At 38.8% G+C, this 27,951-nt stretch overlaps 2 protein-coding genes across 2 annotated transcripts; one reads left to right on the top strand and one right to left on the bottom strand.

The window, feature by feature from the left end:
- The first annotated feature begins 10,456 nt into the window (after window positions 1–10,456).
- On the top strand, window positions 10,457–13,070 carry LOC145777250 (histone deacetylase complex subunit SAP30L-like). The gene is made up of 2 exons (XM_082588584.1): window positions 10,457–10,645; window positions 10,870–13,070. The coding sequence occupies exons 1-2, from the start codon at window positions 10,524–10,526 to the stop codon at window positions 11,126–11,128; spliced, it is 381 nt and encodes a 126-aa protein (XP_082444710.1). The 5' UTR covers window positions 10,457–10,523; the 3' UTR covers window positions 11,129–13,070.
- A 5,546-nt stretch (window positions 13,071–18,616) lies between these two features.
- On the bottom strand, window positions 18,617–26,810 carry LOC145777079 (ATP synthase lipid-binding protein, mitochondrial-like). The gene is made up of 4 exons (XM_082588367.1): window positions 26,702–26,810; window positions 22,895–22,960; window positions 22,280–22,425; window positions 18,617–18,886 (listed from the first exon to the last, which is right to left on the bottom strand). Exons 1-4 carry the CDS (start codon window positions 26,807–26,809, stop codon window positions 18,772–18,774), a joined length of 435 nt encoding a protein of 144 aa, XP_082444493.1. The 5' UTR covers window position 26,810; the 3' UTR covers window positions 18,617–18,771.
- Between the last annotated feature and the right edge of the window lie 1,141 nt (window positions 26,811–27,951).

Genomic DNA, 27,951 nt, shown 5'->3' with positions numbered 1-27,951 from the left:
TGGATAGTTTGCGCTTGAGGCTGCGCCGTAAAGTTTGCGCGGTTTTTTAGCGCATAGCGTCAACGCATACTTTTTAATGTCTTAGTTGTTGTTTGCAATTTTTTTTGTCAAACTGCGAAATGTTGACATCTTGCAATTGCCCATTGTTCTAGTGTTGTGTCACATTGTCATCTATTGTTCAGTCAGCTGGAGTTTGTTTGTATATCGCACTACTGCCTTTGACGCTAGAGTCCCACGTGGAGACTGAAGTCTTGTAGAAAAAAAGAAAGAATTAGTTAAAACAACTTAGGCCTACTGAGAAATTAGTAAATTACGGGTCAGAACCAGGGGCGGATCTACCGGGTGGGCCTGATTGGTACAGGCCCACCCAGATTGACAGTGGGCCCACCCAAAATCAGATTCATGAAAAAAACATATTAATGCTTAACACTAGAACAACCAAGTGACACTGAATTGTCTGTTGCATCACTATTTCACACCATGATACCACTTTAACAGCCCAAAAACAATTTACACAAAGCGATGTTTCCCAGAAAAAAAGTTAGCCTTTCGCTACTGTCGTCTTTGATGGTTCACACCGTGTGTGTGACAGACTGTATATGTTTGTGTGACAGACTGTATATCACTAATTGAAACACTGAAAGCTACATATGCAACTTTTCGCGAGGATTCGAAGATTAACTTTGGTGACGTGCTCAAACTGACAGAAAAAATGATGATAAAACATGAGATAGCCTAACTAATTGGGACGTGGTTGCTTCTCGTGAACGCAAGCTGCCTTTGAAGTTTCACAAGTCTGTTGTCACCACAACGCTGGGAAAAACGTCGACTGTCAAGAGCAATGAGGATTTAAGGGCGCTGTGGAACTGTATTTTTGACAGGCAGATAACGGAGTTAAACTGCCGCTTTATGGACGGCACGTATGGATCAATGAGAGCAGCGGCCTCTTTCGCACCTAGATCTGCCACTTTTGGCAAAATAACATTCTAAATGATCCGTGTGCACTGTATTGCATTGAGATCGCAGATGCTGAACATGCTGTATTCATTCAACACATTAGACGGAAAATGGATCGGGAAAACTTTCCTACATTAATGGAAGTACTGGACAGCTGCCCTGCTGACATTTTCCCGGACATGAACAGTGTTTTAAGGACCATCATAACACTGCCTTCCACGTCCTGCAGCGTTGAGAGACTTTTCTCCGCAACAAACACGATCCAAACGCGCTTGGACGCCAGAGGCGTAGTAACCGTCCTCCGAACCCTCCGATCGGAGGGGGCCCCGCAAGGAAGAAGGGCCCTCCGCCGAAGTTTTTGGAAGACTATCGAAATACAGGATATATCCACGTGGTCACAAATGCACGCGAAATAGCAGAGCTTATTGGTAGTGAGCAGGTGTTTTCAAAAAACACGGTACGACGTAGAAAGAGAATGTTTGGTTACGAATCTGCTGATGATTCGCGAGTCGTCTTTCTGCTAAAGAAAAATTCAAATCGCAATTTTTTCTTGTTCTTACTGATCAGGCCATGTCTTCGTTTCTTCGTGCTTTGACCAACTCGTGGAGTGGTACAAGTTGTTTGAATTTCTGTACAACGCTGGTAGCCTGAAGAAGTGTCTCAGAGAAAATGGTTGGGTTGGTTGGTTTTGAATTTTTATCTTCGGACTGACAAAACCTTGATTGGTTATTCCTGGTAGTTTCGCACACTTGTAGAGGCTCTTGACGCAGGGCCGGTTACCAAGATTGGCAGAGTAAAGTTTCCGATTATTGAAGTGTTGTTGCCAGGAAATTATTCCATTCACTAGGTGCCGCTGAATGGAGAGCAGTCCTGAAATGCGTTGCTCAAGCGCACACCCCGAGAGCACACCCGCGTGGTCTTGAGCGGCACGTAACCACTGACCTAACAAGGCGGACAATGGAACTGGACAATCACTGCAAAAAATTTAAAAGAAAAATGGGAGACATTGATGCCAACGAACTAATAATGGAATTAAATCGGTTTATTTATGTCATCGAGAAAGAAAGAGGACTTGTCATGGCAAGTATTTTTTTGAACGTACAAGAACAGCTTTCAGGAGATATATCCGAATCTTTGCATTTGCACCAGAATTCTTCTGACCGACCACACCAGTTACTGTCGCCAGTGTTGAAAGGACCTTCAGCAGAATGAAACTGATCAAGAATATCCTGCGCTTAAACATGGCAGATGACAGGCTTTCTGCTCTTGCAATTACCATCGAAAACAAGATTGCCAGATCCCTGGACTATGACCCATTACAATTTGCGCAGAACAAGGCTCAAAAGAAGCGCTTTGCGTAATTATGGAACATATGTCCACACTGTCACTGGAGACCTAGGCTATACACAGTTGTGGGCGCAGCTAATGTAAAAGTTAGTTTTCAACAAAGAAATCAGCGGATTTCCAATAAATTTACTTTCGCTAACGAGTCCGCTACAATTTCTCAATATTAGCGAAAATGCTAATCCGCTAACCAAAGCGTTAGCTTCGCTAATTAGCGGAACTGTGCCCTCTACTGTGTATACATAATATGAACCCTGCATGTTGTGTAAAATAAATACCACATTACAGTTTCTGCGTTGGAAGGGGCCCCGGACTTATGTTCGGAGGGGGCCACGTTCTTTGTTGCAACAGCCCTGCGGGACGCCTTAACAACTTGACACTTTTGTCTTTTGAAAGACAACTCATTGACAGTTCTGATTATGATGACATAATCAACTTTTATAGCTCGAAACCTAGAAGCTCCGGTGGCGGTGGCCTTGTGTAGAAGCTCCGGTGGCGGTAATACTAAGTTTTTGTATGCTGGCCCGCCGTGGCATTGTTGGTGAAGGCTCACCAAGATACTTCTTAGGCCCACCCATAAATTACGTTCTGAATCCGCCACTGGTCAGAACAGGAATGTAATGTAAGCAAGCAAGTAGGTAGGTTGGTAATGTCGATCCATGTAAAATGTAAACAATGACTTGGCTACGTAGTGTGAAGTTTTTTTAGTCAAGTAGTGTTGAAGGCGTTTGTAAGCAATTGTGAGCACTTTAATTTATATTAGTTAAGTCTTGCATTTTGGGGCAAATCAGAAACTTCTCAAGCAATGAGCAGTGCAGCCTATGTATCTAAACAAACTCAAATATTTGGTCTCCGACCGTGATTGCTTGCATGATGTTGTACTCTGTATGTTATATGTAGTAGGCTACATTACTTTGCCTTTGCCGGTTATTCTTGTTGTAGGCTATGTAGCGTAGTAATGTGTAGGCCTACATGCAGTAGGCTATCAAGCTAAGGTAATTTTTACTTGACAATTTATACATTCTGTTGCGTAAGTATGTAATTATATATGTTTTGTAACTTGATGAGCAGTTTAGCAAAACATGCATCCAGGGGTGAATTGTGAGAGGCTTTTGAGTAGCCTACTGCTAATAACACTAGTGATGCTAACTATCCCTGAATGATAATAACAAAGAGTTGTGCAGTTCAGAATCTAAACTTGCTTGTGTCTGGCAGCTTTGTCTTCCATTAACCGACTTTTTAAAAATCTTATCAGAAAAAAGCATAGAGCTTACTGAGAGAATTATGGCATTAAAAGCAACATTAGTCTTATTCAAACGGAATCATTTTAAAAATAGTGTTTTTTATAATGGATTTTTAGGGAGCGGCAATTAGTATATTACTAGGAGCGACAGTTAGTATAATACTAGAATTTTCTTGATAGGCATATGCTACAGTTTCTTACACTACACTATTGTATTCAGGGAATAACTTACGGTAGGCTAATACTAATCTCCAAGTGAAATGGAGCATGATATACAAATCCATGGCCCTACTTGGAAGAGAGACCACACAAAAGACCATTAACCGTGGGCACTTTTCCAACAAAAGATTTCCAAAATATTTTTTTTCGCTACAACACGCCAATACCTTCCAGTGCTGCGGTTGAAAGAATGTTTTCAATGGGCAAAGACATATTGAAACCAAAACGTAGCAAAATGTCAGATGAACACTTTTCAGATGCTTGTGTTTCTTCATGGAAATTCAAAATAAAACTTGTTTGTTTCGAGTGGTTTATACCGTGTGAATGTTTGGCACCTAGCAAACAAAATTAGTTTACGCTAGCGTACGGTATGCGCTGACGCCGCCAACTTTTTTTACAAGTTGCGTTGACGCATGCGGCGTATAGTTTTTCGAACGTTTGCACTGACGGCGTCAATATTTTTTGTATGCGCGTACATCACTGCTAGTTTCAAAAAAAAATTGTTTGTGTGATCGATAGGCGAATGAACATCAACAATTTTCCAACTTCTCGGAGCTACAAGTGTTCAGTAAAACAGTTTGTTTTGTCTTGATTTCATTTTGAATTCAACTTCTATGTGGATCGATTGATTGATTGTACGAAAAATCTTTTTCAGGATTGAGAATGTGAAAGCTTATTTAGAAGTTTAATCTTTGTAGAATCAGGGTTTGGGATGGAATAGAAGGCGTTTTTTTCCATCTTTTATCCTGAGATTTTCTTCCATTCCATTCTATCATAGAAATCTTCCACTTCATCACAAAATTTATTCCATCAGCAAATTTTATCGCTAAGTTTAAGCTGAAACTTTAACAGAAGCTTTTTTCTAAGGTTTACGTACCGTCTGGTGTTTGAAGTTAGAACTAGCCCCTGTAGAAAACCTATAGCCTATCTGTTCTTTTGTCGGTGCAACTACTAAAATTTGGTGTACCGGTAGCCTATACAGCAGAGTTGGATCAATTAAGTAGGCCTATAGTTTCAGTCCAATTACATTACACGACCAAAAATTTTAATCACTTTACTATTAGGCTACATTGTTCTGAAATTTTCAAATAGCGACTGCTTCCAAATGTAGCCTACTTACAAGTTTCAATTACAAACGAAAAATCTTTCAATTAATAAATGTTTAGCCTAACAATGATTTTTCACTCTTTGCTTTTATCAAAAGCTATTTTCCGTGCTCTGTCAATTTGAGGGTTGGTGGAGCGTGAGAGCGGCTGTTTTTGTGTGTTTTGTTTTCTCGGTGATTCTGTCCAGTGTGTGTTTGGAATTTTATTTAAAGTTGTGGGGCACCTTGACTTACGGTAGATAACCGCATAATTTTTTTTTCGATGTCTCAACGGTGTAGCTTCCACATGAATAAAAGCTATTTGAACCATAGGCATACGAAGCCGAGCAACGTGATCAAGTTTAACATCTTCAAGTTTATTACATTTACATAAACATAAAACTACGCAACAAATTAAGTATCGAACGTTTTCGACATCACAAGATGTCCTCTTCAGGAATAATATACATAGGCTACAGCTTAACTACATCTGAAAAAAAATTACAATGGTTAACTAAATCTATAAACAGAAAAAGACAAAAACTGCACAGTACTTCTGACTAGCTCAAACTCAACGATATAGGCTCCACGAGAATCAAATAATAATAATAATGTTATGGTTTTATTTATTGTCGCTCTACAACAGCTAAGGTCTTTTAGCGACAGGGCTCATTTTTAATTTATATCAGGTTTACGATGTTATCACATTATCACCCGACTCATTCTCACTGCGCTATGCAGGATAGAACATAATCGGTACCGTTTTTAAAGTCTTCGGTTTGACCCGACCTGGAATCGATCTCAGATCTAGCAGCACCAGAGCCGAAGGCGAAACCACTCGGCCACTGAGCTGGTCTTCGAGAATCAAAGTTAACTGCATCAAAAGGTGTTAAACAGATCACATGATATGGTAGAAAGGCAACGTGCGAAAAACTAATTTTAAAATACAGAGAGCAAGAAAGACGAACCGCAAGCATACAATTGTCTGTTCAAAAGTGGATTGTGACGTTTTATGTAGGCTACAAGACTTCCAAGATCTTAGTTTGATACTCAGACCTGCCTCTGGACATGATCTCAAACTGCTTGATAGAAACGTTATTTTGGCATTCTGTACATGAAAAAATGTGATCTTTAATTGCGCTTTTCTGTATAGAATTCAAATTCAGGTGTTCCCCAGCTCTAGTCGATAAATGTCTTGTTGACATACCGATGTATGTTAGGCTTGCATCACGCAAACAACTAAATTTATAAACGACATTAGAACATCAAAGGGCGTAGGCGACTTCAGCTGAAAATATCTGCCTACTTTGAACGTTCTATATACAGGGTAAATGTCACAATCAAATTTCTTTTTGACAATTTTAGCTAGATTTTTTGAAAATCTTACCGAATCTTTTCCCAAGAATGGTATATCAAAAAAGTTGCTAAAATCGTCTTCTTCGGGTTTATCTTTCGGTTTCGTACAGAGAGCAAGAAAATACAGAGAGCAAGAAAGACGAGCCGCAAGCATGCAATTGTCTGTTCAAAAGTGGATTGTGACGTTTTATGTACAAGGCTTCCAAGATCTTAGTTTGATACTCAGACCTGCCTCTGGACATGATCTCAAACTGCTTGATAGAAGATTCTCAAACTTTTTGATATACCGTTCTTGGGAAAAGATTCGGTAAGATTTTCAAAAAATCTAGCTAAAATTGTCAAAAAGAAATTTGATTGTGACATTTACCCTGTATATAGAACGTTCAAAGTAGGCAAATATTTTCAGCTGAAGTCGCCTAAGCCCTTTGCTCTATGTTCTAATGTCGTTTATAAATTCAGTTGTTTGCGTGATGCAAGCCTGACATACATCGGTATGTCAACAAGACATTTATCGACTAGAGCTGGGGAACACCTGAATTTGAATTCTATACAGAAAAGCGCAATTAAAGATCACATTTTTTCATGTACAGAATGCCAAAATAACGTTTCTATCAAGCAGTTTGAGATCATGTCCAGAGGCAGGTCTGAGTATCAAACTAAGATCTTGGAAGCCTTGTAGCCTACATAAAACGTCACAATCCACTTTTGAATAGACAATTGTATGCTTGCGGCTCGTCTTTCTTGCTCTCTGTATTTTAAAATTAGTTTTTCGCACCTTGCCTTTCTACCATATCATGTGATCTGTTTAACACCTTTTGATGCAGTTACCTTTGATTCTCGTGGAGCCTATATCGTTGAGTTTGAGCTAGTCAGAAGTACTGTGCAGTTTTTGTCTTTTTCTGTTTATAGATTTAGTTAACCATTGTAATTTTTTTTCAGATGTAGTTAAGCTGTATGTATACTATTCCTGAAGAGGACATCTTGTGATGTCGAAAACGTTCGATACTTAATTTGTTGCGTAGTTTTATGTTTATGTAAATGTAATAAACTTGAAGATGTTAAACTTGATCACGTTGCTCGGCTTCGTATGCCTATGGTTCAACAAGACAAACTCTCTACGGTACCGAAGCTCTAAAAGCTATTTGTTTGATAAATAATTTTTTTACAATGTAGGCTACTACACTGGTAGGCTACATGAAGCTATGCAGAAAACAAACTTAATTGATTGTATTACCACAGTCTAAGTCTTTCGCAGTGTATTATCACAGTCTGTGAATTATTCTATCCATTTGGTGCAGATAGACGGAGAGCAGTCTTTGGATGCGTTAATCAAGTGCGCACCCGTAAGCCGAACTAGGCTGCTTGATCTTGTGATTTCTTTCTCTATAGCAGGGGTTCTTAAGCTTTTTTGTCTCGTTTACCCCATGCCGAATAAAAAAAGGAAAATTTACCCCCACCGTTTTGGTGGCCCCTTGTGATGTCATCGTGTCCAGTCAACCATGCGAAGAAATGCAAAACATTCTTTTTTGTCTGGATTTACCTTGGCAAATATCAAAAACAAGCTGTTTATTTGCCGAAGACACGGCTGTTCTTGACGGAGTCCAGTGAAAAATAATGTCTTGGAACAGTCGTTGAAAGAGCTACTCGCATGTCGTCTTTGGGAACTAAGCGAAATCGATGTTTTGTTTTAATAGTCAACAATGAAGAGAACCCTTCTTCACACAGATAAGTAGTTGGAAAAGGTATAATAGGCTAACTTCAAATGCACGCTTAGTCAGCGTAGGAAACTATTCGACTAATCCACACTAAAACTTGGAAAAGTCACCATTGCACGATAAGAATTTGGAACAAAGCGTTGTTGAACATTGAAGATCAATCAATTCATCTTTGCAAAGATCATCGTCAGCAATACTTTCTAACTTGGCTTCGAAGGAATGAGTTATCAAAAGAACAGTACTGCTAAAACTTTTACCTTCGAATTAACCGTCAATGTTCTTTTTTAAGGCTGCAAGGTGCTGGCATAGCCTATTTCAACTTCGAGGTCAGAAATCTCGTTGCGACTTCTACTGACTTTCCAATCATCAAATGTTAGAAAATTTGCGTAAATTTTTGTTTGAACTCTTCTACTCCACAGATCTAATTTTTTCTGAAACCCTTAATTTATGATTTATTAAATTTACCCCTCGGTAGGTGAAATTTACTCCCAGGGGGTAAATTTACCCCCGGTTAAGAATCCCTGCGGGTCGAGTGCTCAACCAACTGAGCTATGAGAACGTGAAGAATTTTGTTTTGAAGCAATGCAAGTCGCCAAACACCAAGAAAAAAAACAAAGTCTATCACTTATCAAGCTGAATATAGAAACTTTGCACAGAAATATATCGTCCCCGAATGCCGATTCACACTCTTGCCGTATACCACTTTGTTCTGCTTCAGTTGCTTCAAAGTAACAGAACAAGTCAAGCATATCTGCATAAATATCAAACAATCAAAGACGGTAGACTCGGTAGTCAGTAGAATAGAAAAAATGTGGTAATTTTCTATAATTCATAACATAAATGATACAGATTGCAGAACAAGTTTACGTATACTTGCTATTGTGGTACAGTAGCTGTGAGTTCAGAAAAAGATCTTTAATAATATTATCAAGGTGTGTTTCTAAATTTTGAATGGCACCAAAAGATGAAAATAAAAGGTAAAATTTTTAGAAGTTAGCCACAGCAGAAAGAACAAACCTGAATCTTCATATAGTCCAAATTGTTTTTTTCTGTACTTAAATGATGACAAGTTATGTTGTACAGATTTTTTGTAAAGTCTGCATAGTTATACATTTGAGGTGCAACTTAATTCGTACCCTGCAAAGATCAAGAGAAAAAATAGCACAATGCCGAAGTCGCTGACCGCAACAAAGCCGAAGTCGCAAATCGGAGTTTTCGCAAAAATTTTAAACTTAGGGTTTAGGGTTAAGCGGAAACTCCGATCCGTGTGCTATTTTGTTTTTTTTTCAACTTTTTTTCTCGACTTTTTCTGGGTACAAAATAAGGGGTGCAACCTAGTTCGTACCCTGAAAAGATCGGGAGAAAAAATTAAAAAAAGCCGAAGTTGCTGATCGCAGTTTAATAGCACAAAGCCGAACACGCTGATCGGAGTTTCCGCAAACAAACTCGAGGGTTAGTGGAAACTGCCGAAAAATATTTGCAGAAACTGCGATCAGCGAGGGTTAGGGTTAGACTAGAGCATAGATTACTCTATGGTTAGGGTAGGCCTAAAGGTTAGCGGAAACTGCGGAAAAATGTTTGCGGAAGCTGCAATCAGCGAGGGTTAGAGAGCATAGATTACTCGATTGTTAAAGTTAAGGCCGTGTTAGGGTAAGCGGTTAGTGGAAACTGTGGAAAAATGTTTTGCTAAACTGCGATCAGCGAGGGTTAGGGCATGGATCACGATTTAGTGATCCATGGTTAGGGTTAGAGAGCATAGATTACTCTATGGTTAGGGTAAAGGTTAGTGGAAACTGCGGAAAAATGTTTGCGAAAACTGCGGTCAGCGAAGGTTAGGGTTAGAGCATAGATTAGTCTATGGTTAGGGTTAGCAGAAACTGCGGAAAAATGTGTTGAGCGAGGACTCGTTAGGGTAGGGTTAGCGGAAACTGCGATCAGCGACTTCAGCTTTGTGCTATCTTTCTCTCGATCTTCTCATGGGGAAAATTTTAAAATGTCGGAAACTGCAATCAGTGACTTCCGCTTTTTTAAAAAAAAATTCTCGATCTTTTCAGGGTACAAACTGAGGGTACAAACTGTTCAGGGTACGAACTAGGTTGCATCCCAAAATAAGGGTACAAATTGTTCAGGGTACGAATTAGGTTGCATTCATACATTTATCTCTACATTTTGCAACTTATCCAAGGTCTGTGCCACAATCAAAGGTTTTCCGTATAAATAAATAGGCCTAACAGCACATGACCTAACAGTTGATTTAACTATGTTGGAATTTTATGATGTATTTTGTAACGAAAATAGTTTCGATGGTTGGTCAGTTTTTTGATTAGTACCACAACTTTTTCAGGGATTATGAATTTTTTTGAAAGTAGGCTAGGTACCTTAAACCTTTTTCTGTGATAGGAGTCAGGTAATTATGGATATAACGCAAAAGTTAATAATAATTCTTGTCAGTTTTTGTTCAAAACTATAATTTTATGGAGAGCATATGATTTTTTTAATAATAATTACGTTTTTTATTTGTGTTTTGTTCATAGAAACCCAGCCGAAGCAAACTACTTTCTTAATTGTTTAAATAGGGTTTTGTTTACAGTATTTTTGCATTAAAATGACAAACAATGATCAAGCGAGCCATGCCAAAAAGCGCAAACGTAAAGACAGCGGTGAACGTGAAAGTCAACATGACTACCCAGATGTTGCATTAGATCAGTTGCAGATGAACACACTGAGGTGGGTCAAATGATGGTTGATTTACGTGAAAGTTTCTTAATTGCAGAGAAAGCTTTCTGACACCATGTTATTGAGCTATTAATTTCTGATCTGTTTCAATTACCATACTGCATTTTCTTTCAGCCAACATTTTTCTCATTCTACAATTTAATAGATGTAAGTTATGTGCTTGGTAGTTTTTTGTTTTTAACTATTAAATTCATTATAACTGTTTTTATTTATAGACGCTACAAAAGATATTACAAATTGCAGACAAGACAAGGACTTAGTAAGGTGCAGTTGGTGGAAAGTGTGAACAGACACTTCCATGCTATGCCTGTCAATGAAAAAGAAGCAGTAGCATTTTTTATTTATATGGTAAAAATGAATCGAAATCGTGTAGATACCAAAGAAATAGGATCTATCAATTCAAACAACAATAATAACCACAGTGATGATAATGCAAGCAAAGAAACAAAGAATAAAAATGATGCAAGGAACTGATACCGGGACTTTAACTTGTTTGCTTCCAAGGTATAATTGGTTCTGAGTGAATAATCACCAAAGTTCTATTGTCAATGGGTTCAAAATAAGATTTGCAAAAATATAGGCCTGCATCAATATGGTCAGCTGGAAAATCTGAAACTAACTCTGTGGGTTGAATTCTGCAAGGGACCAGCAAAGCCAGAAAGAAAATCTTTGTAAAATGCTATAGTTGCATGTCCATTGGATTGGTGGAACACATTATTACGTTGATGCAAAGTACTGAAGTTCAATTGCAACTGGGAAGGACATACAAGGTTGTGAAATAGAGCAGTTGTCTGCTGTCTCTTTATTGTTTACATTGTAAATCATTACAAAAAAAAAAGATTGCTAGAAATCTGTTTTAAGTGCTTTTAAAAGAAATAGTATAACAATCACTGTTCACTAAGTCTAACCCAGTATTAAGTTTCATAAATTTGGTGATCAATTTTTACAGATGGCCTACCCCATGTAAAGCGTACGCCGTACAGCGTTGACTTTGTTGTACTGCAGTATCTTTGCACTTGCTGGTCTAATTAAATGTTGTGGTTTTTATTCTGGAGTAAATAAAAAAAGTTGAAGTAGGCTACTTATTTATTTAAAAATAATGTGCAAAATTTTCACATTGGCATGATTAGAATGTTAGGGTTCCCCAGGCCTAACAAATCTAAGAAAAGGGCTGTGATTTAAAAAAGAATTATGATACAAAATGTTTCTAACATTGCTAAACCAGTTGTATTATGGTTGCTGTGTGTGAATGAGAAAGACATACAGCTTGTGTCAATACGTTTGATGAGCGCGGATGAAGATTTGAGCACCTCTAGACTCTAGTTGCATCTATGTAATCTTTTCGTTCTGCGTTATTTAGCAGGAAATTTGGGCCAAAGCTGCTTCGTTTTGTTGGCCAGTGCATGGAGTACAGTACCATGCCATTTGCATGCGTCGAGTTTTCCCAGATAACGTCTATTTCTGCTCATAATTAGTTTACACTTCGTGTATGTTTTTCAACTAAACATGTGTACTTTTTTGTATACGGTTTATGATAAAACATAACTTATCGTGCTTCATATAGGATTTTTTTGTACCGTTGACTGTCACTAGATATTTTCAAAGCCTCAAAGGTTCCGCGCCGTCTTGCAACCCGCTAGCAACAACACAACCAACCTGCTTAAACCGGTGATGAAGAGAATAAAGAAAAAGTTTCTGTTGCAGTGTTGCACCATGCGCACTAAAATGTTGAGGATGCTTGCTCATACGAATTACGATACGAATTGCTGAAAGTTTATTTTTTGTAACTTTAAATGGGCCAGCAGAAGCCCATACACAACATCAACCGTTTCCGTTTATCATGTATTTCATGCAATACGAAAGTAGTACGGTAAACATAAACTTGCCGCACTTCATACAGTGGAACTTCCCGATATCGATCAGATCGCCATTTCCAACGGAATGACATTCAGGGGGTCCTAACTTATCCTGGGTCCAAAAGTTCCCCCTGTCAAGGTTACCGCAGAGCTGTAGCCATCCATCGCAAATATGAGTTTCTCTCAGCACTTTACAAAGCAGTGTTAGCAGCAGCAAAACAAAGACATAGCCGAACCGTTATATCCAAAAACTATACGAGTAGTTGGTGACTTGGCCGTTGGAAATAGTGGATTGCGAAAACTTGCTTGATGTTGTTTTACTATCAACCAGGCGGGGATTTATGGGGGGGCCCAGGACCCCCCAAAATTTTTGTGAGGAATTTTTGTAAATGTATGTTTCCGCATCAAATTGTTTCATATGCTTCTAAACAGGTGATATTAGCCCCATGGCAGTCTTAACTTATCCCGCGGGGGGATAATTTTTGTTATTATTATGGTTGAAATTATCCATCGATCAGACTCCGTTATTTTCTTTCGTACAACTCCAAATACATTTCAATAGCAACATTTGTTAGAGCTGAAACCAACGCTGTACCAAATGACGTCAGTTGAAACCTTGAATGGCTGTTTTATAGTTTTTAGTCTTTATTATAATAGACCGATCCATCGCCTAGCAACGCTCAGCCAATCAGAGCGAATGAGAGCAAGCTATCTTTGCTAGCCCACTATCTAGCATTGCTTTTATGCAGTTTCTTTCACATTTATGCTGTGATTTTTTAGAAGTAGAATTTTCTTCTGCGGTACTTGCAGGTTTGACAGCAAATACCTATTTGAGATGTCTTAAAAAACTTAAAATCGGAAACCTGCTGCAAATAGTGCTTTCTAACACACAGTTAACTGGGTTGTTATAGCCATGCAGTGTTATCAATGCATTGAATAGTTGATCATCTTTTTATAGAAGAAGTTATATAGCCTGGATGGTGTGCTGTGCTGCAACTGCTACGTTGTTTGTTTGAGTTGTTACAATTCACTGGAGTGAAAAATTAATCTATAGGTCAAATCTTTTAAATGAAACCAATTTCTTAGCCTGCAAAGAGTCAAAAGTGGCTGATTTTCCAAAGACAATTTCAAACATTTATTTTTGCATTTTTTGTATTGAATGGCACTTGTGGTATTTTGCGTCTAAAATCAAACAGGGTTTTAAATTGCACGTGACTTAAACCAGTAGGCTATAATAATGCAAACAAATCACAAACAGGAGAATTTAAAATGGATCTTGCACTAAAAAATGACCCTTGCAATTGTAGCAAAAGAAGAGATTGCGATTCATGTTGCATTTTTAGAGCACAAATTTCTTCTTTCAAAGCTTGATTTTCAGTTATTCAGCTTGCATAATGATGCATTGAGCAGTTAATAAGATGACCATGTCAAAAAGAAGCAAAAAAGTATTTCAGAAGCACAAAACAATAGCCTAGTAGGTTATAATTATCCATGACATCTCATTTAGTAATTTTGCAATGGTTTGGTCCATGGTTTATTTCTTGATTAGTATGAATTAATTACTGGTAGCTTACAGCAGGCTACAAGGCTATTGGTATTATATGTTTCAGTTCATTTTTTTTTTTATCTTATGCAACCATTGAATTTAAACAACCATAGTTTACAGGCTATGCTATTCATTGCAGAATCATGCAAGCTGATAACTGAAAATCAAACTTTGTGCTCTAAAAATGCAACATGAATTGCAATCTCTTCTTTTGCTACAATTGCAAGGGTCATTTTTTAGTGTAAGATCCATTTTAAATTCTCCTGTTAGTGAATTGTTTGCATATTATACTGATTTAAGTCACGTGCAATTTAAAACCCTGTTTGATTTTTGACGCAAAATGCCACAAGTGCCATTAAATACAAAGAATGTAAAGAAAAATGTTTGAAATTGTCTTTGGAAAATCAGCCACTTTTGACTCTTTGCAGGCTAAGAAATTGGTTTCATTTAAAAGATTTGGCCTATAGATTAATATTTCACTCCAGTGAATTGTAATAGCTCAAACAAACAACGTAGCAGTTGCAGCACAGCACACCATCCAGGCTATATAACTTCTTCTATAAAAAGATGATCAACTAAACTATGAATGCAAAATAGCAGTACCGTACCAACTATTCAATGCATTGATAACACTGCATGGCTCTAACAACCCAGTTAAACTGTGTGTTAGAAAGCACTATTTGCAGCAGGTTTCCGATTTTAAGTTTTTTAAGACATCTCAAATAGGTATTTGCTGTCAAACCTGCAAGTACCGCAGAAGAAAATTCTACTTCTAAAAAATCACAGCATAAATGTGAGTTATGTGAAAGCAACTGCATAAAAGCAATGCTAGATAGTGGGCTAGCAAAGATAGCTTGCTCTCCTTGGCTGAGCTTTGCTAGGCGATGGATCGGTCTATTTCAATCAATTACCGCATACTGTATGCCTGCAAACATCCAATTGGTCATGGACACTGCATACAGGGCTCCAGATTTCAAGTTTACAGCAAATTTTATTCAAGCAAAAGTTGTTTTTTCACAATTGTTAAAAATAACTGCTTTAATATCGATTTTATAGCACAGCGTGGTCCAACTACAGGCCCGCGGGCCGCATGCGGCCCGCGGATAGAATTTTTGCGGCCCGCGAGCTTTCACAGTATTGATTTAATTTGTATTTATGTTACAAAAAGTAATTTTAATTAGAACAAGTATAGCAGTTGGACAAAAAGTGTCAAAAATTTAATTCAAAGTTGTAGACAGCAGGGCCTATATTGTTTCAACCTATCAGGTCTCGTCAGTACAACTGGGCTTCTTAAAGGCTTCTTCTTCGTTTGAACCTTGTTCTTCGCCACTTCAAGGGTCGAGGGGCTCTGCCTTTTACCACCCTTGGGCAGTGGCGGCGACGCGGTCTAGATGTTTGGGCAGGTGTCGAGCAGCCATTGAATTGATTCGTCATCCAATTCACGCAGACCACGCACACCATTTGGCGCAGTTACAGATGGTGTGGTCTACTGTTTGTTCCTCCATGCCACACTCACAGATCGCGGATGGAGCCATCCCCCATTTGTGCATGTTGAAGCGAAATAGTCCGACGCCTGTACGCAGGCGGTTGAGCCGCACCCAGGCCTTCCTTGGCAAATGCATTCCGGTTGGGTGGTGGCTGGTATCGGAGATGAAACTTTGGAGTCTTGAGGAGTTCTTCTTCCACTCCGAGCTCCATTGGTGGTCCGCCCAGGTAGCCGCACTGATGGAAAGGCTGATACAGTGTTAAAGGCTGATATGTACCTAAACTTCCTGTGCAATCTTGCTTTCCTTACAGACATGACAATGCACATGAATGTGTTACACCTAAATTTGCAGGGGCAAAATGAAACCTCAGAGTGCTTCTGGAAATTAGTCAGCAAGGATAGATTTCCCAAACTGAAAATTTTTGCATTAAAAATGCACTCAATGTTTGGAAGCACATACATGTGTGAGAGTACATTTTCTAGAATTCAGCAAGTCAAGTCTAAAAACAGAAATCGAACGATAGACGAAACACTGGAAGATAGTCTCCGACTTGCTACCACTAACATTGAAATTGATGTAGAAACGATAGCATAGGCGCCTAACTATTTTTTTGGACGTGGGGGCGAAAGCGTGTTTCATCAGCAGCAACGTAAATTCAGCGAAATGTCACGCAGATGGATGACGTAATTACAGTATGTCGTCACACTAGGATTGCTTTTATTGCCACACTCGAAGTTATCGCTACGTTCGACCTACCGTTAATTATTATAAACAAAACTCGACTAAAACACATGCTATGCGTCTGCGTTGGCTAGCGGTTGATGGACTGCGACTCTTTAAGCTAAGCACAATATAAAGTTTACCAACGAACTAGATTTATTAGCATGAAACAAGACACGAAAAGGTGTACTGTAAATGGAATGAAAATACTAACTTGATCATACGCTTGAAAATATAGGCTACCTGTTGAAAGTAAAATCATTCATGTTTACATCAATTCAACAGCACGTCACCTTGAATAAATTTAAAAGTTGCTGACATCCGTAAACAGCCCTTGAAAAATAGTTACGGAGAGACGTTTGATTAAGTTTTTTTTTTGTTTGATTAAATTTTTCGACTTGACATTGCTCCCTTTTCACTACAATATCGCAACTTATGGCTGACCAGCTTTCAAGTTTCAATTCGCTGTAATACGCCCGTTTCCGTGTTGTAGATGAAACAAAAAATGCGCATATTCCCCGCCTTTGATCGGGTTTCTATGGCAACGGTCGTGTGTGCGCCATGCAGTTTGCGCGAGTCCGTTGTTGCGTTGATTATGCCGCGTGTGCGTAATGCGGTTTGTACCAGCCCTTGTTACGTTGGTTAGTGGCATGGCGCCCTCTTTTATAGCTCGCCGCCGGTGGTTAGTGGTAACCTCGGGCCGAGACTTCAAGTTCATTTTCACAGCAAGCGATTCACTGCCGCGACAATTCTCTGCAGAGGTTTCGACTTTCGAAAGCGACATCGAGTCTGTTTGCAAGCGCAGCTAAACGCACGCTGCGTCAACTAGCAAATTATGTTGTTTTTGGGTGCATTCAACATTTGATGACATTGAAACGACGCAAAGTGGTAGATTTTTGCTATGTCTCAGGCAGGGATATCTAAAGTAGGGGATACGAAGGCTTTTATTCCGTCTGACAATAGAAGGGCTTTTGTTTATCGTAAATAATCTGTGTTTATCGTAAAATGACAATTGGCACCGATAGTAGTTTAATAAATCTTGTTATGATGACTTGCATTGCGCTATTAGCATCAGACCTGGATATTCACAGCATGCTCATGGTTGCTTGTTAATTCAACTACCCATACTTGCTTTACATCTAGCCTACTGCAAAGGCTTTGTTAAAAAAAACAGCTTACTGGTAACTTTTCAACTGTCTTTGTAAACAAGTATTCTTTAAATATGGTCTACATAACAGTTACTAACTGTATTCTGTAGCTCATTGTACCAGCTGCACTACAAAACTTTCTACGATTTAAGAAAGAACCACATGTTTAAAGCACTACAAACTACCGCCCTGGTAGTGTCATGAGAATAAGGCAATCGCTGCGAGCCTTCATATCCCCTTCTCTAGATATCCCTGGTCTCAGGCAGCAAAATCAGTCATTTTTACATTGGTTCAACGTCTGCAGACGTTAAATCAATGTAAAAATGACAGATTTTTTTGTCTGGGGTGGGATTGTAGCATCGCTACTCGCTCTAGTGATTATTTATCGCGAAGCTGTTGCGGTTTGCATTTAAAAATGTTTTCCTGCTGCCGATCGCTAGTTCATCTATTGTTTTATGTATCAATGCAGCATAAAAAGTTGCCCCCACACAGAAATATGCGTGGGGGCCTGGCCCCCACGGCTTAGGCGCCTATGAACGATAGTATCAGAGAAACCTCGACCACAGGCATCTCACTGATAGAGCTTTGAAATAAATTTCAATTTGTTATTAATTTTAACAATTTCGATTTTTAACAACTTTAACAATTTTGATTACGCACTCACTATCATTTTATTGGAAATGGCCCGCATGTTGTCACGTTTTTGTAAAGTGCCCGTAAGTTAAAAGTAGTTGGACCACGCTGTTATAGCATATCGTAGTATCATTGTTCAACTGTTTTATTTTTTCCTTTCATTTTAATTGATTTTCAAATTTTCTGCCCCCCTCCCGAAAAAAACTCCTAGATCCGCGCCTGCTATCAACCATCGTAAATTATAAGGTAACACATAGGGATGGATCGTCGGCTCAGACGAATAAGGCCTTCAACTGTATTTCCAAATTTTACGTAGTTTCATTCCGTTTTCGCTATAAACAACTTTTCTGCTTCAATCAACATCGCGGAACACTTTTCTAATTTACCTTTTCATCTGTCTCGTCAGACCTTTGCGGCTGCATAAAGTTTGTCCGAAATCACATGTTTATCAACAAACCATGTTTAAACAATTAAAAACTACAGTACAAACAGCGCCGCCACACTGGAAGGAACTCATTTTTGGCACGTTATATGGTGCTGTTCTGCGACACCTTTCACAATGCACTAGCAAAGTTAAACGTGTTTGAATAAGTGTATTTGGCCGACAATCAAAGTTTCTAAAATAATGAACACAAAATAAGAATTGTATTTTGCCGTAGCTGTGACCGGATCTTCGTACTTGGCAACTGGTTGTGCCAATATGAATAGCGACCAGAAGCTAATGTGTCTACAATGCGAACAAGATCAAGAAAGCCACCATGAGACAGAAAAGCCCCATAGCTTCTGACAAAGCAAATCCAAGAATGGCGTAGGAGAAAAGCTGTTGCTTCAATGATGGGTTTCTGTAAAAAAAAAACAAGATTTACAGGCCTTAAACCTCGTGTGTTTTAACGGCAGCCATCGTGGCCTACCGAGAGCTCCTTCTCGGCGCCAAATCTGCGTGCTTGGAAGCCAAAATACAAAATAACGATAGAGCAAGTAAATAGAATTAAACTTGCAACAATGCTAAAATGATCACTTAGCGTAATTAAAAGTCTGGGCGACGTCCCGCAATGGAATCGTTGTACCACGCAATAACTGCTTTATCGGAATTGTAATCCGGCGGAATGGCCTGTTTCGGCCAGTCTGATTCGGCTAGTTCCCTATTCGGGTACAGTCTTTCTCGGCTAGTTCCCTATTCGCCAAATTTTTGAAAATCCAACTATAATCCTTCTGTAATCCAACAAAATCCTTCCGTAAATCTATCGAACCAGCCGAATCGGACTAGCCGAATAGTAGCAGACCCGTAATCCGGTATTGCGGGACTATTTAACGACACTAAACCGTTTCAACTGCTCGCAGCTCAGTAAATTGTTTCAACATACCGCCTTTCATAAAACCTGACCATTTATACCATTATGATGTCACCATTGAGGGTGTGAAGTTACTAACACATAGCGGGAAGATTTCTCAACTATGAAGACCCCTCGTATGTCAGCTAACCTTGTTCTCCTTTTTAACAACAACATTGAATCTAGATAACGACAATATTGCCAGCAGCAGATGTAAATTAGCACTTCGGATTACCACCTTGTTAAAATAAACGTCGGGAATTATTACAAACAAGACTTACAGCGCTGGTGATCGCAGCTGGATATATTCCATATATACAATATGAAATGTTCCCGCACAATGCAACAGTGGTGATTATGACGCGTTGACCTAATTCTGCGTCACTCTTTGATACTACATATTTTCGACAGTTAATCCACGATCATTCTATTGCGACATTAAATAATTGGCTAGAAGAAACAGGCGGCCAAACTTGGCCGACTAAGGAGGTAGCACCGGCGGTCATTCAAGCACTACTTAAGCGGCCATGGCCGCCAGCTGCTTTAAGGCTTGGATTTACATGAACGAAAGTTTCCTAATTAAAACCGAAGTCTGCCTGCATTGGCTCCCATTAAAAACAGTTTGGGAGTTATCTACCTGTAGATACGATTTAACCAGGGGCGTATCCTCAATGGAAGCAAGGGAAGCATTGCTTCCCCTGTCAAAATTGAAAAAAGAGAAGCTGATATTTTTCAGTAAAACGATTTCGTAATTTCTTTACCTAAATACTGACAAATAAAACATTGATTGATTGATTGATTTAGAACGGTTTTTTAACTCATGCCCCCCCGTATGATTTTGAACTCGGTTTTAATTTTAAAAAAGTTGGAAGCCAACGGAAGCGAAGATTCGTATTGCATCCATTGCTCTCGTTTTTGCAATAAGAAGAAACAAGTTTGAAAGAAAGGAAAAAAGCAGCGCAAAGTTTTCGCAATTTACGTTTCTTTTAACTAATCGCTGGAAGCGATTTAAAAATTGCTTCCAGTCGCGGGGTTGCCAGATTAGCCAAATTCCGCGAATTAGTTTTTTTCAAAATGCATAATAATCAATATTTCTCTAATATTGTAACCTTACCAGATGAAACCATATTCAACATTGTTCAATGCATGTTCTATACTTATTTAATACTCGTAATGTGGCGGATCAAAACTCATTCGCTACTTTTATAGGCTAACTTGCTATTTTTGGGCTACTTTCAGAATTATTTTTGCTAGAATTTATTAAAATCCACTACAAGTTATAAAATATATATGTAAATTTTATTATTTTTGATAGAAACAGGTAAATATATCCATTTGGCCTTTTTTGTCTAATGTTTTTCTTGTTTTGGCCTTTTCTTTGTATTATTTTGGCTTTAAGACTTTTTCATAGTCTGGCAACTCTGCTCTGTTGGATGTTGTGCCAGTGAGCTATGTAATGAGAAAATCTAGGGCACTGTTATGGTTATAATATCGGCCTTGTAAGCAAAAGTTTGAGCCAAATGTTGGCTTTACACTGTTATCCTGGCTGGATAGACTTTGGAATAAGACAGGATATGTGAGGTCTAAGCTAGACTTGACTTTGTAGCTGAGTTTTTGGTGTTCTCTAATTATAGTCGCATTTTTGCCCCTTGCCCGTTCGTGTGTAAGAGCTACCTTTAATAAGTTAATAGCTGTTTATCTGCTAATAAATTTCATACAAAAATTGCCCTAAAAGTGTTTCCAGAAAGCAGTATAATTCATTATTTGAGTGTAATTTTGCAAAAATTTTCCGGGGGAGCATGCCCCCGGACCCCCCTAGAAAACACGTGCCTTCGGCACGCTCTATTCCCCCACGAGTTTCATTGCTTCCCTTGCTCAACCAACCAGGATACGCCACTGGATTTAACGTCTTATTCCCCGACCATGGGAAATCACACTGCAAGAAAGTGTCACTATCAATATCTCATTATAAACAATCAAGCGTCGATTCCGTTGAAATGTATATACAGTAGAACTCGGTTAATCCGGATCTTCGCCTAATCCGGATAAAACTGGAAGTACAAATGATTTGTAATCTTTTTCTTGAGAAACAGCTTTGGATTATCCGGATTATTTATTCCCGATCTTCACCTATTCCAGACAAAAGATGCGCTTTCTTTATCGCTTTATCCGGATTTGCCCGACAGTTTTGCCATTTATGCTAAAACTTTGACCGTGATTTTTTTGTTTACAAGTTTTCCATAGAAACTCGTCTTCTGTAACTGTTTTCAAAAGTTTTCAGTGACTACAAATTATTCCGGCACGCATGTCTGAAGATGTAACTTTTGCCAGTGTGTTCTTGCGTTAGACGCAGAGTCTACAAATAACATTCATTTTACATACATACTGCATTTCAAAAGAATGTGGTGTCGCTAATGTGGTGATCGCGCGGCAAATGACCACACTAATGCGTTCAATTTCGGTGATTTTTACCGATACCCTTCTATCTAAATAACGCCAGGCTTGATAGAACCGTCATCGGTTAATCCGGATGGAATCACCGGTCAAATCGAATCTGGATTAACCGAGTTTTACTGTATTATATTCCGCCTCCTACAACCTAAGTTATCACAAAAACATGCCTATTGCCTTAAATATGATGAATGTGCCGGAGTTTTTGGAAGGAATAAAAAAGAACACAAACACAGGCAAAATTATCGTTTACAAATTTAACTCTTGTTTTGGCAACCGGGTTGTCACCAATCAAAGTGCCATGGAAATTCAGGCTAAACTTAATTCATTTTAATATCATTTTGAAGTCAAACATAAACAGTTGGAGAATAATAAACCCAATGAATGAACTACTGCTGGTTCGTTCAATGGGTTAATTATTTGCAACTTCATAGCAACAGACTCAATACGTACCGTGCATAACCAATAATTAAACTACCAAACACTGTTCCAATTCCAGCTCCGGATCCAGCAACACCTACAGTGGCGGCGCCTGCACCAATGAACTTGGCAGCTGTGTCGATATCTCTTTGAACAGCTGTCGTTTGTAAACTCCGTGTCTGCAAGACAATGCCAATTACATAAAACTTCTTCATTGCAAAACAATCTTTACTACAAATGGAACCGTTGGAGGTATGATATGAAACAACAAACTAAGTTTCAGACACAACACAAAAAGATAAAATTTTCGGCATAAGACTTCTAATCTTTACTAACTTTTGCGTGGCATTATGAGATATCCTCATGCTCAGTGCCAAGCACAAGAACGTATACAGTAGTAAATGAAGCAATAATGTTACAGTAACAAACACTTGCAATATCACTAGTATGTGGCTGGTTAGACAATCATTGAATTATTTATTGCATTAATGCACATTCCCAAAAAATGCGCTACAAGAAATTGACTGCCCAAAAACATTCATGTTACAATGAAGGAAAATAAATAAATATTAAAATTGTTACCACAAAGTGAAACTTACACATGTAACTGTATAAACAATATAAGTAGTTTTATTAGCTTCAACATACATTAGAATTTAGTTCTGGTCGCAACGCTGCACAGGTAGCTGGCCTCATCGCTCGAAGGCTACGAATCTAAAGATTATAATTGTATAACTTTCTGCAGGTAATAAAAACTATCAAGATCATTCTTTTATTATGTTATTTTGCCAATTTAAACATGCTTTTGAATTATTCCAGTACTACAAGAGCCTACAACATCAATCAATGGTCTTAACATTTTAAAGCAATACACAAATGGCTGTGTATTGTAATTGTATACGATCTCCTACAAGTCAACAGTTGTGAACTGAACAAATGGCAGTTGAGCAAGTGACACATTTTGACACAAGAGCAACATTTCAGCAAGAAGCCGCTGAAGTTGGCAATAATGAAACCGACTAACCGAGCAAGCCGAAGCTTGGCATGTCACTTAGTCAGTGAAATAAATCACTCTGAAAGGCTTTTATCAGACCAAGGAAGTGCGCTTGAAGAGTCAAGGATGCAACCTAGTTCATACCCTGAACAGTTTGTACCGTCAGTTTGTACCCTGAAAAGATTGAGAGAAATATTTAAAAAAAAAACGAAGTTGCTGATCGCAGTTTCCGCAAACAAACAAAAACTCTTAGGATCATTACCGGGAATTTTAAAATGTTTGCGGAAACTTTGATCAAACCTAACCCTTTTAAAACGTTTACAGAAACTGCAATCAGCGACTTCGGCAAACTCTTAGAATCATTACTGCATTTACTGGAAATTTTAAAATGTGTGCGAAAACTGCGGAAAAACGGTTCTATTTTTTTCTCTCGATCTTTTTCTCTTGATCGTTTCCTAACCCTAACCCCTTTTAAAATGTTTGCAAAAACTGCGATCAGCGACTTCAGCAAACTCTTAGGGTCATTACCAGAAATTTTAAAATGTTTGCGAAAACTGCGGAAAAAACGAAAACTGCGATCAGCGACTTCAGCTTTGTTCTATTTTTTTCTCTCGATCTTTTCAGTTTGTTTGTTTGCGGAAACTCCGATCAGCGACTTCAGCTATTTTTAAAATTTTCTTCTCGATCTTTTCCTAACCCTAACTCTTTAAAAATGTTTGCTGAAACTGCAAGCAGCAACTTCGGCAAACTGTTAGGAACATTACCAGAAACTTTAAAGTGTTTGCGGAAAAACAGAAACTCCGATTAACGACTTCGTCTTTGTGCTATTTTTTCTTTTGATCTTTTCAGAGGGGAATTTTTAAATGTTTGCGGAAATTGCAATCAGCGACTTCGGCTTTTTTTAATTTTTTCTCTCTATCTTTTCAGGGTACGAACTAGGTTGCACCCAAGAGTCAAAGCGCCCTGTACAGTAGCTGCCCAATACACCACATATCTGATTAACTTTCACCAAATGAGGTCGTGTGGCTTCTTGTGTCATAATGCCTTGGACATGAGTCGAAAAACTTCTGCAGTAATGGACGGTACTTCTGCAGTACCGGTAATGCACGATACTTCTGCAGTACCGGTAAAATTCTATGAGAGAGATTGAAGATAATGAACCTACTTGCTCTTCATCACTTTCGCTCACATGACACGCAAAAACAAACCCAAGGAAAAAAGCCTAGTGAAACGTTTGTCTCTTCAAGCGCAGGTCGTTGGTCTGAAAAAGCTTTTCAGAGGGATGCAACCAAGTTCGTACCATGAACAGTTCGGACCGTCAGTTCGTACCTTGAAAAGATCGAGAAAAAAAATTAAAAAAAGCCGAAGTCGCTGATCGCAGTTTCCGCAATCATTTTAAAATTTCCCCCCTGAAAAGATCGAGAGAAAAAATAGCTCAAAACCGAAGTCCGCGGATCGCAGTTTCCGCAGATTCCGCTAACTCTAACCATAGAGTAATCTATGCTCTAACCCTAACCATCGCTGATCCCAGGCCTCGAAATTCGTTTTTGTTGACGGCGGACAAACGTGTCCGGTCTGAGCAGCTATCTCGGCGGACAAATTAAGTCTCGCGGCGGACACACCAGTTTTAGCGTCGATTGTCATGCTTAATCACATAATCTTGATAATTCTTCGCCATTTGAGAACTACGGTTTAGTTTAGAAGCTACTAAAGCTACGGTTTAGAAGGCTTTTTTAAAATCCAGCGAAGTCAGTCTGAAAGGCTTTCATCAGACCAACGACGTGCGCTTGAAGAGTCAAAGCGCCGTGTGGCTGCTTAATTCGCCGTATAACTGGTTAACTTCCACCAAACGAGGTCGCGTGGCTTTTTGCATCACAATGCTCTGGGCACTAGTCGGAAAACTTCTACGCTAATGCCACTATTTTCTGCTGTGCAAAGTTTCACTAGGCTTTTTTCTTTAGGTTTATTTTTGCGTGTCATGTGAGCGAAAGTGAATTTTCCCTGGGTCTTTTCTTTCTTATTGTAATACCAAAACTTAACAAATTTTGCTGCATCTTGCTATAATACCCTACTCGTGCAATCTAATTTTGTAACCAACCTTGCTTTATCAACATTGCTCGGAGATCAAAGCCAGACATTGTGACATAAGACTTGAACTAGGTTGCGTGGGATTAGTGTAAAAGTACCGGTACTCCCATCGGTTCTTAGCGAAGAATTTAACACCTTTGTTAAGCTGCTTCATTGTCACCAATCGTTGAAGCAACGTAAAAATCGAAAGTTTTCCTGCTTGAATGGAAGCTAAGGGATACAGTATTCACATTTTCTAGTTGCGCGCTAGAATGCGCAGGAAATTATATATATATTTGCAACAATTGTTCGTGTTATGCAATGACAATTTGTATCGCTATTTCTCGGCGGACAAATATGACCGATCTAGATGGTACTTGCCGCGGACATCACATGCTGTGACGGCGGACATGACCGCCGTGTCCGCCGTGAATTTCGAGGCCTGTGATCCGCAAAATTTTTTCCGCAGTTTCCGTTAACCCTTACCCTAATTCTAACCATAGAGTAATCTATGCTCTAACCATAGATATCTATGCTCTAACCCTAACCCTCGCTGATCGCAGTTTCCGCAAACATTTTTCCGCAGTTTCCACAAACGTTTTTCCACAGTTTCCGCTAACCTTTACCCTAACCATAGAGTAATCTATGCTCTAACCCTCGCTGATCGCAGTTTCCACAAACATTTTTTCGCAGTTTCCGCTAATAGCAGTTTCCGCTTACCCTAACTCTAACCATAGAGTAATCTATGCTTTAACCCTAACCCTCGCTGATCGCAGTTTCCGCAAACATTTTTCCGCAGTTTCCGCAAACATTTTTCCGCAGTTTCCGCTAACCCTAACCCTCGAGTTTGTTTCAAATTGTTTGGGGAAACTCCGATCAGCGACTTCGGCTTTGTGCTATTAAACTGCGATCAGCGACTTCGGCTTTTTTTAATTTTTTTTCTCCATCTTTTCAGGGTACGAACTAGGTTGCACCCTTTTCAGAGTAACTTCGCTGAAATTTAAAAAAGTCTTCTAAACCATAGATATAGTTTACAAGATAAAGTAATAAAGCATGACGATTGACGTTAAACTGGTGTGTCCGCCGAGATAGCTGCTCAGACCGCACACGCTTGTCTGCTGTCAACAAAATCGTATTTCGAGGCCTGCAACCCATTTCATCCCCTGAAAATATCGAGAGAAATTTAGAAATGTTTGCGGCAACTCCAATCAGCGACTTCGGCTCTGTTGCATTTCTTTCTCGATCTTTTCAGAGTACGAAGTGTTCAAGGGACAAAATAGGTTGCACCTACAGAAATAGACCGAATTACCATCTAGATAACTTTTACAAAACATAAAGGCATCCACTTAGATGCAAGCTTGTGCTAAATAAAACTCCCATAATCAGTCTCTTACCAATGTTGGGGAAGCAGATATAATTCGTGTACAATACATAGTTTTTTTTAGGTATTTACAGCTGAAATAATAAAATACGAGTGTGATTTTTATTGGAAAATAGCACATCAAGAATTAAGGCTTTTTTAAGAAATGATGAAGTATCAACAGCAACGACACTGCCAAACTAGTTTTCAGTACATTGCAGATATCCTTACAAACTCTTTCTTCTTCATTTAACCAACGAATCATGGGCCTTCTTTACTGCGATGGTATACAAACATAATAAACTGAGCTCCTCAGCACAACAAACATGGCCTGAAGGCCAGCAGCAGGGCTGAAGCTCAATCAACAGTTAACAAAACAACTTCCAGTCTTTGACCACATTATCTGCGCATGCGTAGTTATGCATGACCTCACCTTTGATTGGCCTACACAACCGGAAAATGCCGGTTGAAAATGGAGCAGGCAAAAATAACACATTTTTGAAGGGGGTTAACATCTGAGTTCAAAACAGAGTCAGAAAAGTTGTAGAAACGACAATACGGCGATTTGAAATTGAAAATTTTCCAAGAAATAAAATGTTAAAATTATTTTTCGACTTTTTAAAAATAATGTAAGATGCCAGCAGGCAGGTGGTTAAAAGTATTAGTGATGAAATTTTGATGATAATTTATAGAAAAGTTTTGAAAAGAATCACTTTCTTGAGCTTGCAACCAAACCAAGCGATTCAGTTGTCTTTTTGGCCATCCTAAATTGTCAAAATTTTAATAAGTATGTAGGTTTCTGCAAAAATCATAAATTTAAATTTGTTAGTTAAAAACATGGTAGCCTACATTAGGGATATTAGACTAGTGTTTAGGTATCGCTGGCCTGCATGTTGCAAGTAGCCTACCCCTCTCTGGTCAGGGACGGATCCAGCAAGTAGCTTCAGGGAGAGCGATTTCATCAAACCACGGTGATGTAGCTCAAAGTTCATCCGACCTTGCAAATGCACCATGATAATTTAAAGTTTCTTTTCTGTGTTTTATAGTTGAGGTCGCCCCTCCCTGGAACCGCCACTGTCTCTGGTATAAAGAAACAAATGGTCGTTCTGCACTGCAGTGGGCTACTTATAGCCTACTTACGGCCGGTCATAGACACAGAAAACATATAGACCTACCATTATTAAAAAATTATACAAAAAAACGCATAGGTTTACAGCTGTTGTAACATAAATATTTCTTTTAATACAATTTTGGTAAAGAGGTCACTTTCTTCAACCACAGACA

The sequence above is a fragment of the Aplidium turbinatum genome, chromosome 9 (genome assembly GCF_918807975.1).
Source record: "Aplidium turbinatum chromosome 9, kaAplTurb1.1, whole genome shotgun sequence".
Classification (NCBI taxonomy): domain Eukaryota; kingdom Metazoa; phylum Chordata; class Ascidiacea; order Aplousobranchia; family Polyclinidae; genus Aplidium; species Aplidium turbinatum.
Note: the sequence above shows the minus strand (reverse complement) of the source record. Positions and strands in the feature narration are given on the sequence as shown.

What these genes read in the sequence shown, in the direction of transcription:
- LOC145777250 (XM_082588584.1), top strand. Translation starts at nt 10,524, where the DNA reads ATGACAAACAATGATCAAGCGAGCCATGCCAAAAAGCGCAAACGTAAA. An exon ending in TTGCAGATGAACACACTGAG is followed by an intron (nt 10,646 to 10,869) that starts GTGGGTCAAATG and finishes TTTTATTTATAG; the next exon opens with ACGCTACAAAAGATATTACA.
- LOC145777079 (XM_082588367.1), bottom strand. Translation starts at nt 26,809, where the DNA reads ATGTGCTATTTTCCAATAAAAATCACACTCGTATTTTATTATTTCAGC. An exon ending in GACCAGAACTAAATTCTAAT is followed by an intron (nt 22,426 to 22,894) that starts GTATGTTGAAGC and finishes ATTGTCTTGCAG; the next exon opens with ACACGGAGTTTACAAACGAC. An exon ending in TTAATTATTGGTTATGCACG is followed by an intron (nt 18,887 to 22,279) that starts GTACGTATTGAG and finishes TTTTTTTTACAG; the next exon opens with AAACCCATCATTGAAGCAAC.